The sequence below is a fragment of the Electrophorus electricus genome, chromosome 19, assembly GCF_041902795.1.
Source record: "Electrophorus electricus isolate QZ-2024a chromosome 19, ASM4190279v1, whole genome shotgun sequence".
Taxonomy (NCBI): Eukaryota; Metazoa; Chordata; class Actinopteri; order Gymnotiformes; family Gymnotidae; genus Electrophorus; species Electrophorus electricus.
This window is the reverse complement of record NC_137515.1, coordinates 17861486-17877062: the sequence shown is the minus strand read 5'-3', so window position 1 is coordinate 17877062 and position 15577 is coordinate 17861486. Positions and strand designations below refer to the sequence as shown.

General features: G+C 42.9%; 3 protein-coding genes across 19 annotated transcripts; 1 reads left to right on the top strand and 2 right to left on the bottom strand.

Annotated features, from left to right (window-relative positions):
• Positions 1-80: 80 nt before the first annotated feature.
• Positions 81-5559, bottom strand: LOC145652380 (uncharacterized). Of its 16 annotated transcripts, none has more exons than XR_014118599.1 (16): positions 5265-5559; positions 4815-4868; positions 4653-4679; positions 3751-3786; positions 3444-3476; positions 3316-3342; positions 3130-3189; positions 2982-3035; positions 2848-2880; positions 2693-2725; positions 2394-2411; positions 1974-2003; positions 1492-1667; positions 1113-1154; positions 871-940; positions 81-196 (listed from the first exon to the last, which is right to left on the bottom strand). XR_014118599.1 is itself a non-coding variant. In XM_081702070.1 (16 exons), exons 1-16 carry the CDS (start codon positions 5542-5544, stop codon positions 88-90), a joined length of 960 nt encoding a protein of 319 aa, XP_081558196.1. In that variant the 5' UTR covers positions 5545-5559; the 3' UTR covers positions 81-87. The 16 variants fall into 16 exon arrangements, 13 of the variants coding, with proteins under 13 accessions (XP_081558196.1, XP_081558197.1, XP_081558199.1 ...); XR_014118600.1 differs by having other exon boundaries at positions 1614-1630; XM_081702070.1 differs by having other exon boundaries at positions 1614-1667.
• A 748-nt stretch (positions 5560-6307) lies between these two features.
• On the bottom strand, positions 6308-14321 carry pcyox1 (prenylcysteine oxidase 1). 2 transcript variants are annotated; one of them, XM_027006503.3, is made up of 7 exons: positions 14199-14321; positions 13693-13837; positions 13068-13274; positions 11146-11320; positions 9179-9390; positions 8816-8968; positions 6308-8473 (listed from the first exon to the last, which is right to left on the bottom strand). In XM_027006503.3, the coding sequence occupies exons 2-7, from the start codon at positions 13802-13804 to the stop codon at positions 7803-7805; spliced, it is 1530 nt and encodes a 509-aa protein (XP_026862304.2). In that variant the 5' UTR covers positions 13805-13837; positions 14199-14321; the 3' UTR covers positions 6308-7802. The 2 variants fall into 2 exon arrangements, with proteins under 2 accessions (XP_026862304.2, XP_026862305.2); XM_027006504.3 differs by lacking the exon at positions 8816-8968.
• A 20-nt stretch (positions 14322-14341) lies between these two features.
• timcc (TIM double twin CX3C motif chaperone) lies at positions 14342-15573 on the top strand. Its single transcript, XM_027006474.3, has 3 exons — positions 14342-14721; positions 14906-15046; positions 15172-15573. Exons 1-3 carry the CDS (start codon positions 14635-14637, stop codon positions 15358-15360), a joined length of 417 nt encoding a protein of 138 aa, XP_026862275.1. The 5' UTR covers positions 14342-14634; the 3' UTR covers positions 15361-15573.
• The last annotated feature ends 4 nt before the right edge of the window (positions 15574-15577 follow it).

Genomic DNA, 15577 nt, shown 5'->3' with positions numbered 1-15577 from the left:
GGATCAATTTGCATGGATCAAGTACCAAACTGATTCGAGCCAGCAAGTCAGTGGCAATGACTACTCATGGAACCTGCCCATGTGGTGTTATATTACTTTATTAAACAGTAATTCTTTTGCTTTTCTTGTTACTGCAGATAAATTAGGGTTTGTAGGTGCTGCTCCTCTTAGGGTCATGCAAGTCATTCCTCGAAAACTGTGGATAAAGGTTTCTTCCATTAATGATGTCTAATACATAAGTATCCTTATTGCCACCTTTTTAAAGTTACATTTACAGCATTTAGCTGATGCTTTTATCCAAAGCAACTTACAATTATGAGTGAGTACAACTTGAGTAATTGAGGGTTAAGGGCCTTGCTCAAGGGCCCAAAACAGTGGAAATGTGGCAGGGCTTGAACCAGTCAAATACCTTAACCACTGAGCTACCACTGCCCCCAGAGTTCAGAAGTAATCCTGTGGTGACCCCAGTGCTTTGCTGTCTGACCTGTTGATGGGCTGTTCCCTTACTAAACCTGTAGAGTGTCTCAAGGCCTCACTTGGGAAGATGTGTCTTTGACCCTAAAATAAGCCAAGCCTATGTGGGTGATATAAATCGAGGCTAGCTGAGCAGCTGGGATGTGAACATGGCCCTGACCTGGATATCTGGCCCACATCAGCTTCACTAATACCATCTACCTCAAACACAGCCTTCCAAATTCAATGAAATCAACATATTCTGAAAATAAAAAATAAAAAAGCCATCTTGGGATCTTAAAATGTTATGTTGCCAGTTACTTTGAAATGTGTGGATTAACCATAGTTAACCATTTATCTGCTTTACAAAACTACAAGGTCCTTATGCTGTGGACCATAACTTTCTGCAACTCTTACCTGTGTGATGCATAGGTTGTGAAGCAGGCCTGCTCCTGGAGACCTTGCAGAGTTTCATTCCAACCCCACACTTACACCGTTTATTTAAAAAACAAAAAAACAAAAAAAAAACTTTGCCCCTTAATATTCATTAGAGCAAACAGTTCTATTGGTTTAGAGCTGGAACTACACTCTGAAAGGCATGGTATTTCCTCTCCAGGAGCAGGGCCGGTTACCCCTGCTTTAAACTAATGGAGCATTACCATGTTCTTTTTCTTCTTCGATCATATCTTCAGGGTCGCTGTCTATGAACAGAGGAGAAATATCACCATACTCATTCAGCTACCATGTAACAGCAGTATTACATTGCAGTTTTCATATACGCAAAACAACCTATAGCTGAATTTCCTAGTCCAGTCCTCAGAACCCATCAGTCAGTTCAGAGCTTTGGTCTATTCTAGCCTCTAATACACCTGAGACTGGTGATGAATGAGTAAGTATTTATAAAGCACATTTAAGCCCAAGGTGCTCTACATAATAATACATGAAAAACAACAACACAATATTTAAAACAATAACACAGACCATAACAATCATTCAGAGAGTCAAAGTCTAACTGGCAAAAACAACTGATCAGACGACCTCAGACACTTGGAAGAAGGATAGGGTTGGAGCAAGTCTCTTATGTAAGATGGAGTGGATCCATTTGAAGCTCTGTAGAACACTGAGCAAAACACTCAGGTGTGTTTGGAGCTGTAACACACCTGAGGCAGGTGATGGTCTGTAGAACACAGTGCCACACTCAGGTGGGTTTGGAGCTGATACAGAGCAAAGATGTGGGTTGGTATCACTGATATTTTTTAGCAGTATTATGACATGGCAGTGTCTAGTTGATAAAACTATGCCTACACCTAACCAAACCTAACCCTGCACATAACCTACCTCATACCCACCCATAACCTTAACCAGCCAATGTCTTCCAAAGAGGCACTGCAGCTGTACTGTCTGGACTTCACTGCTGCTGGGCTTCTAGTGTGATCTTACTGCTGTTAGCTGATTCAGCTATTGTCTTTGCTAAAAATACCAAGCTAGTTTGCATTACATAGTCGACAGACTCAACGCACCCATATTTTTAACCTCTTCAACATGATGTTCTAAGGAGAAAGCAGAGAAAGACAGGCTTGACTGCAGAGAATGAGGATGCGGCAAACTCACACATACATAGTCGTGTAAAATATTAAACTTGGATATTTTGTTTGTTTAGATATAATGAAGTTGTCACATGCAAAATATAATGCTTAATGGATTGCTGTAAAGTTTTTATATGAGCATGGTTGGGCTTAATTCTTTATTTCAGAAGACATGTTTTAAAACAGGAGTTATAATCATAATCATGGGTCATAATATTGCCCTGCATTTAGTATGTACAATAATGCACTAAACTGCTGACATCTGGACCTTAGTGAACACAATATATAGGCATATATAAAGATGTAAATGTGTGTCAAACCCATTCATTAATATTTTGATGAAAATGTTTTTACCTCTTTTTGGTCTCAAGCCTGTTAGAGAAAATATGAGTATTAATTTCTAATTGCAAGACAAAAACAAACAAAAACAAAATAGGCCCCATTTATATATATATATATATATATATATATATATATATATATATATATATATATATATGTGTGTGTGTGTGTGTGTGTGTGTGTGTGTGTGTGTGTGTGTGTGTGTGTGTGTGTGTGTGTGTGTGTGCGTGCGCGCGCAAAAATGTTTTGAGAAGCGGCCCACTTGACTAAGAGTTAAAGGTGTAAATGTGAAAGACTATGGGGATACTCACTATCACTTTCCTCACTGTCCTCTGATTCTTCATCTGGAAAACACATTAACTTCTTGAGATATGGTCAGCCATTTTGCTTGTTTTATTACTCCACCTGGTGTATGTAACACTTTTTGCACCCTCGAGGCCCTAAGTGGAACTGCATAGCTGCTCACCTACTGCCTCCTTGAATGCCTCTTGCTTCGGGTCTAAGGAAATGAATAAATTGCTTCAGCATGAGATCTGAGCCCTACATAGCTTATACAGCTTGTTTTCCTGATTGTGGTTCAAAGTTAGCCGTCACGGTCACCTGCAGCTTCTGCTTGCTCTTCTGACTCTTCCTTTTCTGTTGCATTTTCTTCATCTGTTAAATCAGACACATTAGTTCACTACTATCATGAACTGTGGTGAAGAACCTCAGGACATTCTGGTCAGTGACTGATACACCTTTCTCTTACCATCAGTCTTCTCTTTATGCATCAAATATGTAACAACAGTCTCATCTTGGCGTTTTATTTCTGTATGAAATTACACAGATTATAAAAATTCAAGTGAAAAGCATACATGAAATGATGAGAACAGGATCCTATAAATAAACAGACTGCACCAAGTTGAACAGCTCAGAGAAACGGGGCTGTTCTTACCCTCTGGGTCTTTGTCTTTTGAAGCTTCTGTAAGGAAATCATGCCTTAGTTTATGTAGCTTGTTAGGTTATTGGACAGAATCTTATTTTATTATTCTACACAGTAAGACACTGAAGGACGTTTCTCACCCAAGAAGTTCACTTCTTCTTGACTTTCTTCTTCTGTCAATAGGGGAAATGAATGATTATTTTACACCAGTTCCTGGGACAAGCTAATATCTGGAGCGAATATAATAGCAATATTGTTACTCAGATCCAGACCTCAGGCACCACAAACTTGCATAGTTTAGTGGCCTCTTTCCCAAGCACCGGACTCAACTCTGCTTAGACTGCTTGGTCAGGTATGTTAGAGAAAGGAAACGCTAACCATTATAGTCCTATTGCTCTCCAGGAGTAGTCTGAATAACACGGTCTTGTAATAGCATTCCGTAATTACCTTCTGATTCTGTTTCTTCATCAGACTGGAGAGTTTCTGTAAAAGAGAGAATGGAGCAAGCAGCCTTAGTATCTCACAAATCTCAGAAGTGTGACTCACTTAGTGTAATCAAAATAAAATAAGTCACTGGTGATGAGAAATATAGGTCAGTCGTTTGCATTACCTCCAAGAGAATTCATAGTCACCACTGTAATAATTATCAAGGGATTGCCCAACCAACTTCACAATGCAGTCTGCCACACGCAAACAACTACACACTGTTGTAATTTACAGATCTGCATTTTAGTTTAACAGATCTTATGTAGCCAAATGATAGGCAAGTGACATCTGTTGTATCAACCGTCTTTGAATCCATTCACAATGGTTTATTTCCGATACATATAAAATTGGTAAAATCATCTGGTTTATCTTTTTTAAATCTTTATCACTAAACCTTCTGAAGGGCTTTTAATGTATTTATGTGTGATAGCCTACACCAGAGATCCTTAATCTACTTCCTCAGGACATCTTTAGCTGGTCTGCACTTTAGTCTTACTCCTGCACCCAGCACACCTAAACCAGGACATTGCAGGCTGTGCAATGCCGGTTACCCACATCACGTGCGTCCCAGACTGGCAGAGAGCAAGCGCCTGGCTCAGCTGGGCGTCTGGCACCCGACTGGGAACCACCTGGGCCTATGCACCATCTTTTTTGTCAGTTTGAAACCGCATCAGAATTGATCCTGTCCAACCTGAACTGGTCCATGATCACTTTTCTGATACAAGAAGTCTTCCTTTCCCACCTGTGCCATGTGTGTTTGGTGGCGCTCCACCTTCACCATCTTTACATAATTCTTTCTGGCTTTATGGTCTCTGTGTAGGGTGTGAGACGAAGAAAGACAGACGACCATAACAGTGGCTTACCTGTTTTATGCAGTTCATTCAGCTCCACTGTAGAGAAATAGAATACTTTAGCAACTGGAGCTCATCTTTGTTATGTGACAGTAAACAAAGATATGGTTTTATCAAACATGGAATTATATAGAATTATATAACACAGGGAATCATCAAAATAGTGAATATTACCTGTATCATCACTCACATTCTGCATTCCAGCTACTTCCAGAGATGCCGAAAGCACTACATATTATAGATCACAAATCACATATACAGAACTAAATCAGTATACTGATTACTGGGCTAGTCCATATTGTTCTAAAAAACATGAGTCATGTTATGAGCTTTTAAACTAATGAGGGCAGCGCTGATCAACTTGACAAATTTCTCAATATACAACATTTTCAGTGTGATCAGATTTTGATCATCAAGAAAAGTGACAATTTTAGTTGTCCAATTACAGGTCTCTAAAAACCTAAAACTTTGGAGTCAAGCATTTTCCCTTATAATTCGCATAAGTCGAGAGAGAGCTGTTATATTTTTGCTTAGGTTCTGAATACCTGAACAATTTATCATCTGCAATCTGCATGAACAAACCAAAGAAAAGTGACTCATCAGTGTGTAAATATTGTTTCTTACCACTCTCAAGGCCTGCAAGTGCCACTAGAAGCAGTATGGGAACAACAGCTCTCATCTTCGAGCAGTCAGAAGTGCCGTCGTGAGCTGGATGGCAGTGGGTGGAGGACGAGCCACGCGTTGTAGCGCGCCATCCATCAGCTTGGCCTCTTATACTGCAGCGGGCATCACATGCCCTGCATGAGCAGCCAGGCACTTCCACTCCTAGCTGCCGGGATGCGTATGGCACTTCAAGGCACTGCACAGATGTGCCATTGTCCCTGTGCTGAAAAGACGCCTTCATCGGCGGCCCAGGTCAGATGTCCCACTGTCGTGCGAGCCGGTGGCTGGCGTGTGCTCGGGGAGCGCGCCAGAGAGGGTGAGGGTGTGTCGGCCAATGCCAACGTCCTTTCGTTTCATTGGTGAATGACTGCGGTTCTCAATGATGGTCATTGACACGGTGTTTGAACTCAGGAGGGGGAAGCAGCAGCATTCACATACGTGCATGCAGTAAACATCTGTGCTCGTGGACCTGAGGTCATTGCAGCTGACGTGTAAAACCCATTGCTCTTTGTTTGGGCAAGTCATTTTGCATTGGGGACCAATCATATCATTACAATTCTATTCATGGAGAAGATTAGCATAACAAACCAGAAGTAAACAAATGTATGTACAAAAACATGTAGGCTACATGAAGACTTGGTGAAACAGCTAGACTACCTTTGGAACATGTTTTGAATCTAGGTGACTAACACAAGACACACACAGAGGACTACAAAAATTATTCATTGTTAATTAAGTGGATATTTTTTGGGTGGCAGTGATTCACAACACAGAGGAGATGCCGTTAGCATGAGTGCATCAGGCCCAGCAATGCTGCTGGCGTCTTTACTCACGAAACGCTCTGCATAGCGACAGATGTGCCAAAGACTAACTGGGCTCCTATGATAAGTAAATGATTCTCTTAAAGTGGTTGGAGCGTGTGTGTGGTGAGCATGGTACATACAGAACGTTCCTGCTCCAGATGCAGCAAACCAACCTTCCTCTGCCCTCAAACAGAATACACATTTTTTTATACAACAAACTGTTGTTTTATTTATTGTTTTTTCAATTATTAAATCCCTTATTTTGCCAATATAAATCACAGATCTGTCAGAATTCATACAAACAAAGTATTTCCTGGGAACAGACAAAACAATGGAAAAAAAAGAAGAAAAAAACCCAAAACACCCAATAAAGAATAAAAGAACAGTACAAAGGATTTTTTTTCCCCTCAGTGCTTAGTGAAAACAAGAAAGTCACATCAATAACAGTTAACGGCCTGCTTAGATGTTCAAGTCAAAGGCGCATCTTGTACATCAGCTAGAATGCATAAACTGTGTCTCAGATTCTGAAGGGTTCCTTTCAGTCGACTCCAGCAATGTCTAAAAGGAGCAGCAGAGGGCGCCAAAACGGAAAGCTCGTTTAATACATCTACGTATTCCTCCATCCGGCCCTCTTTTCACCAAATGAGTGACGGCGGCATTCCTTAGTGAGCTTGCCGTCTTATCTTGTGTTCCTAATTTCTGTTGTAAATAGCGGAGAGGCAAGTAAACACGCCACAGATTTGTTGGTTAGACCTGAAGGTTATGGGGTCAGAACAGCACCGACGTCTTTGGCCGAGAAGCTATGATTTTGCTGTGGAAATGCACAGCACCGCTCAGGATTTTGGCTCCAGCACCATGTCAGCAGACAAGTGCTATGAATATCATTTTTCTACTGAACAGGAAGTAGTCATGTGAATCTTATAGCAAATGCTGAAACTCAAAGTTCACAGTTTAGTAGCTGCATCTGCTGGCACCGACTGTCGTTATGATTAAATTTAACTGAACCATGATTAAACAACTTAAATTATTGGAATATGAATTCTCCAAATTGTTGTAATATTTAGTAAGAATTTAGAGTCCTTTATTTAGTCAATGGAAGACAAGTCCTCAGAGGTAGCCAGTGTTAATTATGTTATTAAACATTAATTCAACCCAACACACCACAACTACATTAACACCAAATGCTGGAAAATCTGATCAACTTAGACATGCAGAACAGAAGCCGTGTGTAGACCAATATGTCTGACCATTCTTTGATCTTTTCAGGGGCTTTCACTAATCTCTAGTTATTGCTGGAGATCACTAAAGGGACATCAGTGCTGAAATCTAACATTGTATGTAGGAATAGAATTAAAAAACAAACAAACCTGTAGATGGTAAACTACTGCAAGAGTCTAAAAGGACTCCCTCAAGGCCATTTAAAACCATAAGGCTCAGTAGTTATTAGTGCTTTTGGGTTGTGCACAAACGCTCATCTTGATAAATGTGGAGGAAAACTAACTATTAATTATCATCATGTCATTTGTACCACCTGATTAAATTAGCATCACTAACAAGAATCAGCATAGAAAATATGCATATGTATATACACACACGTACACAAACAGAGCAAGAGGACAGTTCATTTGAATCCGCTGGTGAAGGTCTCTTGCCTCTCCTGTGAGGCAACACTTGAAGGTAAATGTGCCATCTCGGCCTACAGCTCCCCCCGGAGGCGGGTGTGGAGATCTTCCTGGTCTACCTTATCCGTCTGGCTGTACCAGCGGTGGTGGGCGAGCAGAGCAGTGTTGCGGGCGGCGATGGCGCTCATCTCCATGGCGCTGGCAGCCCAATCGATGGCGCTGAGGTAGAAGAGGCGGTCGTGGAGGATGAAGGGCGGGATGCGGCGCTGAGGGGTTCTGTAGTTGGGATACGCTAGCCAGCGTCGCTCTCGTACCTGCTCCCGGGACAAAAACAGCTCCTGCAGCTGCAACTCTGACAGCGGCCCATGGGAAAACACCTTCCACACTTTGGTCTGGCTGGCCGGCTGCTGTCTGTAGTTTGGCGGCATGTGGGCTGGGTCCAGAGAGCTCAGGCTGTTGATGGCGAGGGCCTTGCTGTCCGTCGTGAGGATGTCCGAGAAAGTGAAGTCACTCGGCTTCTGCTCCGTGCCCAGGTAGGAGACGTTGAGCTGGCCGAGGACCAGCGTGGCCACGGTCTGGTGGTAGCGGCCAGGGAAGTGGGAAGAGATTGGCGGAGAGATGCCCGAGAAGCTGATGTCAGACAGGTCCTGGTGAAGGGGCGTGGCCACTATCACAATGTCATAAAGGGAGTGGGCAGGGCCAGACTCGCCAACATAGTTCACTTCATAAAAGGTCGCTACAGCACCTGATCATTAGGAATTGAATGAGAGAGGGATAGAGAGAGATCTTAAATACAGTATGGTTATATTTAGCTCTGAAAGAGGAGTTTTCTTTCCTGTCTGATCAATTTGTCGAGTCTCCGTTCCTGTACCTTCAGATATTTTAAACTCATTCATCTTCAACATTTCCCAGGCCTCACACATGGTAGAGGCTCATGTTTTCTTTGCCCCAGCATGCCCTGCCTCTGCATTATTCCAGTCTGTCCTAATCTGAATCAGGAATGCAGACTGTAGCACATCAAGCCTCTGGGTGGGGGTGCGTTTCCTCACCCTGGCTTCTCACACGACAGATAAAGCGAGAGCTGTACCATGTTTGGCTGGCCTTGTCTTCACGGAGACGGCAGTGACGCGGGCCGGGATGAGCTCAGCCTTGCTGTGGTACAGAAGGCCAGAGCAGACCCTCTTATTCCCTCCATCCACGGCCCAGAGGCCAGAGTCTGCGCCCGCCAGAGATACAGCTCCTGCATAGCACCACCCACCACAAGCACCACACTTAAAGTGATCATTTAGCCAGTTTGAAAAAGTATGGCAAATTCTGCCCAGAAGATGGCGCCACTGACCTTAATTACAAGCCAGAGGACACGAGCCTTTTCCAAATTCAAAAAGCTGTATGTGACTGAAAACTAAACACACCAACTCGGGGCAAACATTTCTGGGAGGAGGACTCGTACCCACGAAGCCAGGGAGGCGAACACTCTGGCCGTAGTTAACACGTGTGATCGGTGTCACGATGTCATTGATGAAGGCCTGGGAGAAGCCGTTGGCTAGCATGGTTTCCTCCAGAGTGTTGTTGAGGAGGGTCAGGAAGGAGTCTCCGCCCATAGCATGCAGCAGACGCTCCACACTGGTGAAGCAGTGGCCAAACTGCTGGTACTGATAAATCCTGGCAGGATGAGAACATAGCAGTGAGGAATGTAACGAATCCAAGCAAATGGTGCGTTCCCAGCTTGCACTGCGGATTTAAGAGCTCTGCCAGCCCTTACAGAAGGGAGCTGTGGTCCGCAGACAGGAGGTAGTCTGGCAGTTGTGAAATTGAAATCACACAGCACATGTGGATGAAGAAACATGCGTGCCTTGCGGTTTTACCAAGTCAAGGTTGAATTAATTGGTTGTATAACAGTACAGCACACAGTAGGAAACACTTAACACTATAAGAACTTAAATAAAAGAGACGTCCAAGTACACAAATTTTTTATATATAAAGCTCTTGAATATACATGGAGTATAGCACATCCTTGCATGAACATTTTTTGGATGTTGCTAATTCTTGTTTAAATACCACTATCTATTATAAATTTACAGACTCTCATTCCTATTTGTGGTACAATTCTTAATATTCCAAGGCCTGTAAAAACTCCATCCCTCACTCACAGCTACTGACACGTAAACGCATTTGCAGTGAGAATGAAGGCTTCCTCCAGAAAAGCCTGGAAATGTGTGAAAATTTAAAAAACTGCTGGATTCCTGAGGAAGTCATAGACAATGCTTTTGCTCATGTTTACCTGTCCAGAGAGTAAAAGCACTGGCCTATAAACAATCTGCTGTTAAGACCACAAGAATTTCCTTGGTGCTGACTTATCTTCCTACAAATAAAACAGTTGCTAATATTACACTTAAACACTTCAGAATCCTCCAGGACGATGTAGAGACCACACGCCCTTTTTTAAGGATCCTCCACTAATCTACAGACAAGACAAAAACATCAAAGACATGCTCATCAAGAGTGAGATAAATGATCATTCAAATAATGGCTGTAGCACTGTAGCCTGCAACTGCTCTCGATGTGCTGCATGTAAATATAAATCACAACCACTAAATTAACTGGCACTAAAGTATTAACCGTCATCACCTACTCCTCCTCATGCATCACTGCAGTAGTTGTCTACTGCAAGAGATGTAATCTGCTTTATATTGGAGAAACCAAGGGAAGGCTTAAAGATCGGTTTGTTGAACCCCTTCGGACCATAAGAATTAAGGACTTGTCATTTCCAGTGGCAAGACATTTTAATAGTAATGGACCCTGCATTAATGACAAATCTGTTTACATTGCCAGTTGTTTATATGGTAGCAATTAAATTAGGAAACCCAAAGAAAAAGAACTGATCTACACTCTTGGAACTTTAGACCCCATGGAATGAATGTTATGAATTAAACATCTAGTTTCACATATAAACATGTTCCTCCTGTCCTGCTGCTGATTCAGAAGCACTTTGGTATACAGCTGATGAAGGACCTCTGTCTGAAACTTCCTGTTTCTCTGGAAACTGTACTTTACTATAATTTTGAATATCTCTACATCTCTTTCTACAGTACACTGCAGTTACTCACCTTGAATCTTACATACATACATACATACATACATACATACATACTCTTTAAGCAGGAAGCAGCTTTGGGTGAGTTTCAACTACTAGATATCTACATAGTAAATTATTATCCTTGTCATCAAAGGGAGAATGTTAAATCATAGAAGGCCCCTGTTCATCTCCCACAGTTTGAAGGGTAACCACGCCGGTGCCCTGGGATAATTTCTATTTTTTAAGAAAAGGAAAATTTCACCTAGTTGGATAACTACACATTAAGGAGGTCAAGGGTTCAACTTGTCCCTCAGAGGAACAGAGAAGGTGGTAGGAGTCACCTCATGAACTTGTCCAGGATGCTCTCCACCCACAAGTGCATGCGCAGGAAGTTGAGCCCATAGCGCCAGAGCATGCGCAGGACGTTGACGATGAACCACTCACTCTCCTCAAAGGTCAACTCCTTCCCGTCGAAGATGGCCATCCTCGAGGGAACATCGGCACGCTGAGACAGACCTGGCAACCGGGGATGAGTCGGAGTGAATCAGAACATGCTCAGTACTGACCAGCCAGTGCTCCAATCACCGATGAGAGTTTAAGCACAGTGTGAGTCAGAAAGTGAGTTGGAACAGGGTGGGGAAAGAGAAAAAAAGAAAACTATGTAGGAGGGAGCGTGAGACTGGGTCATTGTCATTTATCGCTGATAGAGAGTACAGACAGCTGTTCTGTCAATATTACCTGTACAGCTGAAATGACAACGTAAAACACAAACAATATGACAACAAACTGCACAGTGAGTTGCTGACATTTTCAATGCCACCTTACCGTTGGGATTATTATTTTGTCTATTGAAGGTCAAAGGCATCTGATGCGCCAACAGATATATTTAAACAGAGTCATTAGACCTAGAACAGTTTAGGTCTTTTCCTGAGAGTCCAACTCGGGTCTAAGTCTAAGTTTCTCATGATCGATAGTGTCAAAGGTGGCACTGAGATCATGCAGAAGCAGAACTTCTGTTATCAAAGCAGTCTTAGGACTGCATGTCTGCAGAGTTAGAGCACTTTCCCCCCATTTGGTTGGCAAAGTGTTGAGTTGATTTGAGGTCCCGATTTCAATTTAAATGTAATATTTATTAGCATGGTGACATTTTAACCATGTTATCTCTACACAGTGATACTGAGGACACAGTGTCATTACTGGGAGAACTAAATGGACATGAAAGCACAAAATAGTCTGATACTAAATCAGTCTGATACTAAATAACAGTCTGATACTAAATCTGTGTTAAAAATGGTTGTAAGCTCATGATACATCTCTCAGCTGATACTATTTCAGGTGTCATTCTGTCAGGGGTATTAGTGGTCAGTGTCAATCAGGATTCTGCAGCAGTTAATTACTGCTGATCCTGGAGAAAATTTATGGTCTTGCTTGACTAATCAGTTTATTGTCAAGTCAACATCTATACCATTTCATGTAGAGCAAGGTTTTAGTAACTCCAAGGTCATGGGTTCAGTTCCCAGGGAGCACACACTGACTGTCATACTGATCAATATGCAAGTTGCACTGGATCAATGTGCCTCTCAAACGTTGCAAACATAAATCGTGGAAGATTTCACTTTGAAGGATTGTCAGTTTGAAGGAGGTCAGTGAAGTCTGGTTTGAAGCCATTTGTGTTCAGCCTCGCTTCATTGTGCCGTAATATTTTACCATGGCATTATGGGACCATCACATCCATCCAACCGAATCCCTCAAGACAGAGCAGCTTGCATTTAAAAAAACCCCTTTAAACAGTTAAGATATACAGCACTGACACCTGGAAAGACAAGCTGCTCTACCCGCTCCCCAGCCATGGACGACTACGCCAGTGTTAGGGCTGGAGCCAGAGACAGGACACTTGTGTACTTGAAATCTGTTTCTGGAGTCTCGGTGGACAAAGACCAAAACGTGTAAAGCAAGAAAAGATGCGTCAGTTTAGACTCAATGCAAAAAAACAGCTTTACTGAGTCTCAGTGTGTTACAACATCATCCATGAATGGTTAAGTAGACCCTGTCAACTGTAGGGAGAATTCCTATACAAGAATTGATACCCTTGAAAAGCTTTGGCTGCTTCAGTGGTGTATTAAATGAAAACACAACCAGTCAATCAATTTAAAGATGGTGCTTTTCAGAGCCAGTAACACTGGCCAAATATTTCACTGTAAATTGTGGAAAATCTTTGGGTAATTGTGCAAGTGTGCATATGCATCTAAAAGAGACAACTCACCTAGTTTGTCCACAAAGTGCTTCATGTGTAAATTTAGCGGGTGTATAACAGATCCTCCGCTTTCATATTCATATCCTCCAATGTTCTCAGTGGCCAAACGCCCTCCTACAGTTCCTGCCTCGTACACGTCGATCCGGACGGCAGGTCCGAACTCCTGCCTGAGGAAATACGCTGCAGCCGTTCCCCCAATGCCGGCTCCCACAACGGCTAAACGTGCGGCAGAGGAAAGCCACACTCAACACAACCAGTTTTTCCTTTTTAAAAAAGTGAAACTCCACACCAACAGTTGCTAATCAGGATCAGAGCAGGTTTTTTGGACCACGTAACATAACATAGCACTTAACAGGAAGTTTTGCAAGAAGCTAACATTAAAATATGCATAGTAACAAGCCAAGTAAAGAGAACAGTGCAGGAGGAACCAGTTATTAAAGTTGGGTTACGCAGTCCTGCTCCTGGTGACCTGTTGTGCAGATTAAGATTTTTACTTCTCAACTGCCAGTTTTACGCATTGTAATGGGGTCTGTTAGCGCAGACAAAGCACCAAAGTGCGCGGCGTAGCTTTTCTCAGGATCAGGACTGAGAAACACCGGTCTGTGTGCCCATAGACAAATGTAACGCGCCTTACCAATTTTCTTGGGCTGCTCTGTGAGCTCAGGGGCAGAGGCGAGACCCCTGCGTCCAACCTGACAAAGCCCCAGGAACAGGAAAGCCTTTACGGACAGGGTTCTCAGAGACATTGCAGGGAGTTAGCTCCTGACAGCTTTTGACATCTAGGAAGAGAACAGAAAAGGGTTTCGTCTGGTCGAGACTGCTGACAGTAGCTCAAAGTATTTCATAGCAAAGGTCATCTAATGAGGTTCGCAATTTATTGGCTTCCGACTTTAGGTACTGTATACCTAATACTAGTTTCTCGATGATAAACCAATAGTTATCAATTAAAAAACTTGCAATTAACGAAAGCCCCTGCAGTAATCCCGGCATATGTGGTCAAATCTGAGACAGCAATGCTTAATTTTTAAAGTTTCCCAACTGCACAACGACTAAATTAACCAGCACACCTTAGCTAGATGACCAACCAAATAATGTGCCTAGCTACCAACAAAAACATAGAACTAAATAATACTGACTTACTGCTTCCAGCGATGCAGTTAAAATTATGTTTTTAAAGAGAGAAAAGAGCAAGCCTAATAAATTCCCTTTTTGGTGGGTTATACGTCTAAGTTAAAAAAAAAAACGGAAGCGGAAACACATCGTAACGTCAGCTAGAGGCGGAAGCGGCATGTTTCCCTACTCCCATGCTGTCTAAGAGGTCACCTTAAAAGTTGGTATTTGTTAATAGTTTAAATATAACTATTTTTTGTGAGAACTGAATACTGTTCTTTTTTTTTCCACCTGCAATGGTCGCCATACCGCGTTAGACGGTTTTCCCCACCCTGTTATGGCTTGGTGTGATAACTAAACATTGGGTCTAGCTAGCGGAGTGACAACTCCTAGCTACATTTCAGGACGACATATAGGCGACCATTAGATATTAATATACCTGCAACTACATTACAACCTGACGGTGATGGCAGAGGCGCAGCAGGCTCGCGTACAGAAGGCGGTGGAGGACATGGTGCAGAGCCTGGAACGGGACCACATCCGTAAGATGCAGGTAGCCATCTGTCTAAGTGGGCCAACTGGTCTCTCCAGCAGCTTCGGACATAATTATTTGGGCTTCGGCATAGAACCAATACCCTTATTCACTGGATGCGTACACGAATAATTGTAACGCACTTCTAATCTATATAACGTGGCGTTTAAATTCGCACCTAAAGCCATTGACATTTGACTTTTAGGGTCGCATGTTCCGATGCAGCGCCGACTGCTGCGAGCGCACAGCTGGCTCAATGAGTCTGGTGCACCAGTGCATAGACCAGTGCCATGCGCCAATGGCTAAGGCTCAGGGATTAGTCACTAACGAGCTCGAACAGTTTCAGGTAAGTGGACACCTGTTAGCCAAATACCTTAGCATTTTGGTGGATGGGTATGATTTTATGGTCCATCAGTGACGTGCGTATTGGGACAAATTGAATGTAGTTGCAGTGATCTGGTACCCTTGCAGGATCGACTCACACGATGCACCATGCACTGCAACGACAAAGCCAAAGACTTGTTCGATACGGGAGCGAAGGAGCCCGCGGTGCGCGCTCTGATGGAGAAGTGCGTTGGCAGCTGCGTGGACGACCACCTACATCTGCTTCCCAGCATGACACGCAGGATAAAGGACAGCCTCGCATCGATACCTCAGTGATCCCGCAGCTGAAATGTCTTTTGTAATTACTATTACGTGAAGGAGAGGTCCCAGAACGATCGACGTTTGTGATGGACTTATGATGTTTGTTATCCGTCCAGCCCACGTTGTTCCGTCGCTGACACCATATTGTGACTTAGTGTTCATCAGATCAGCTGGATTTGTCTCTGTCGCAATTGTTTTGTATGGTCATTAAAATAACAGTCAAATCAATGCC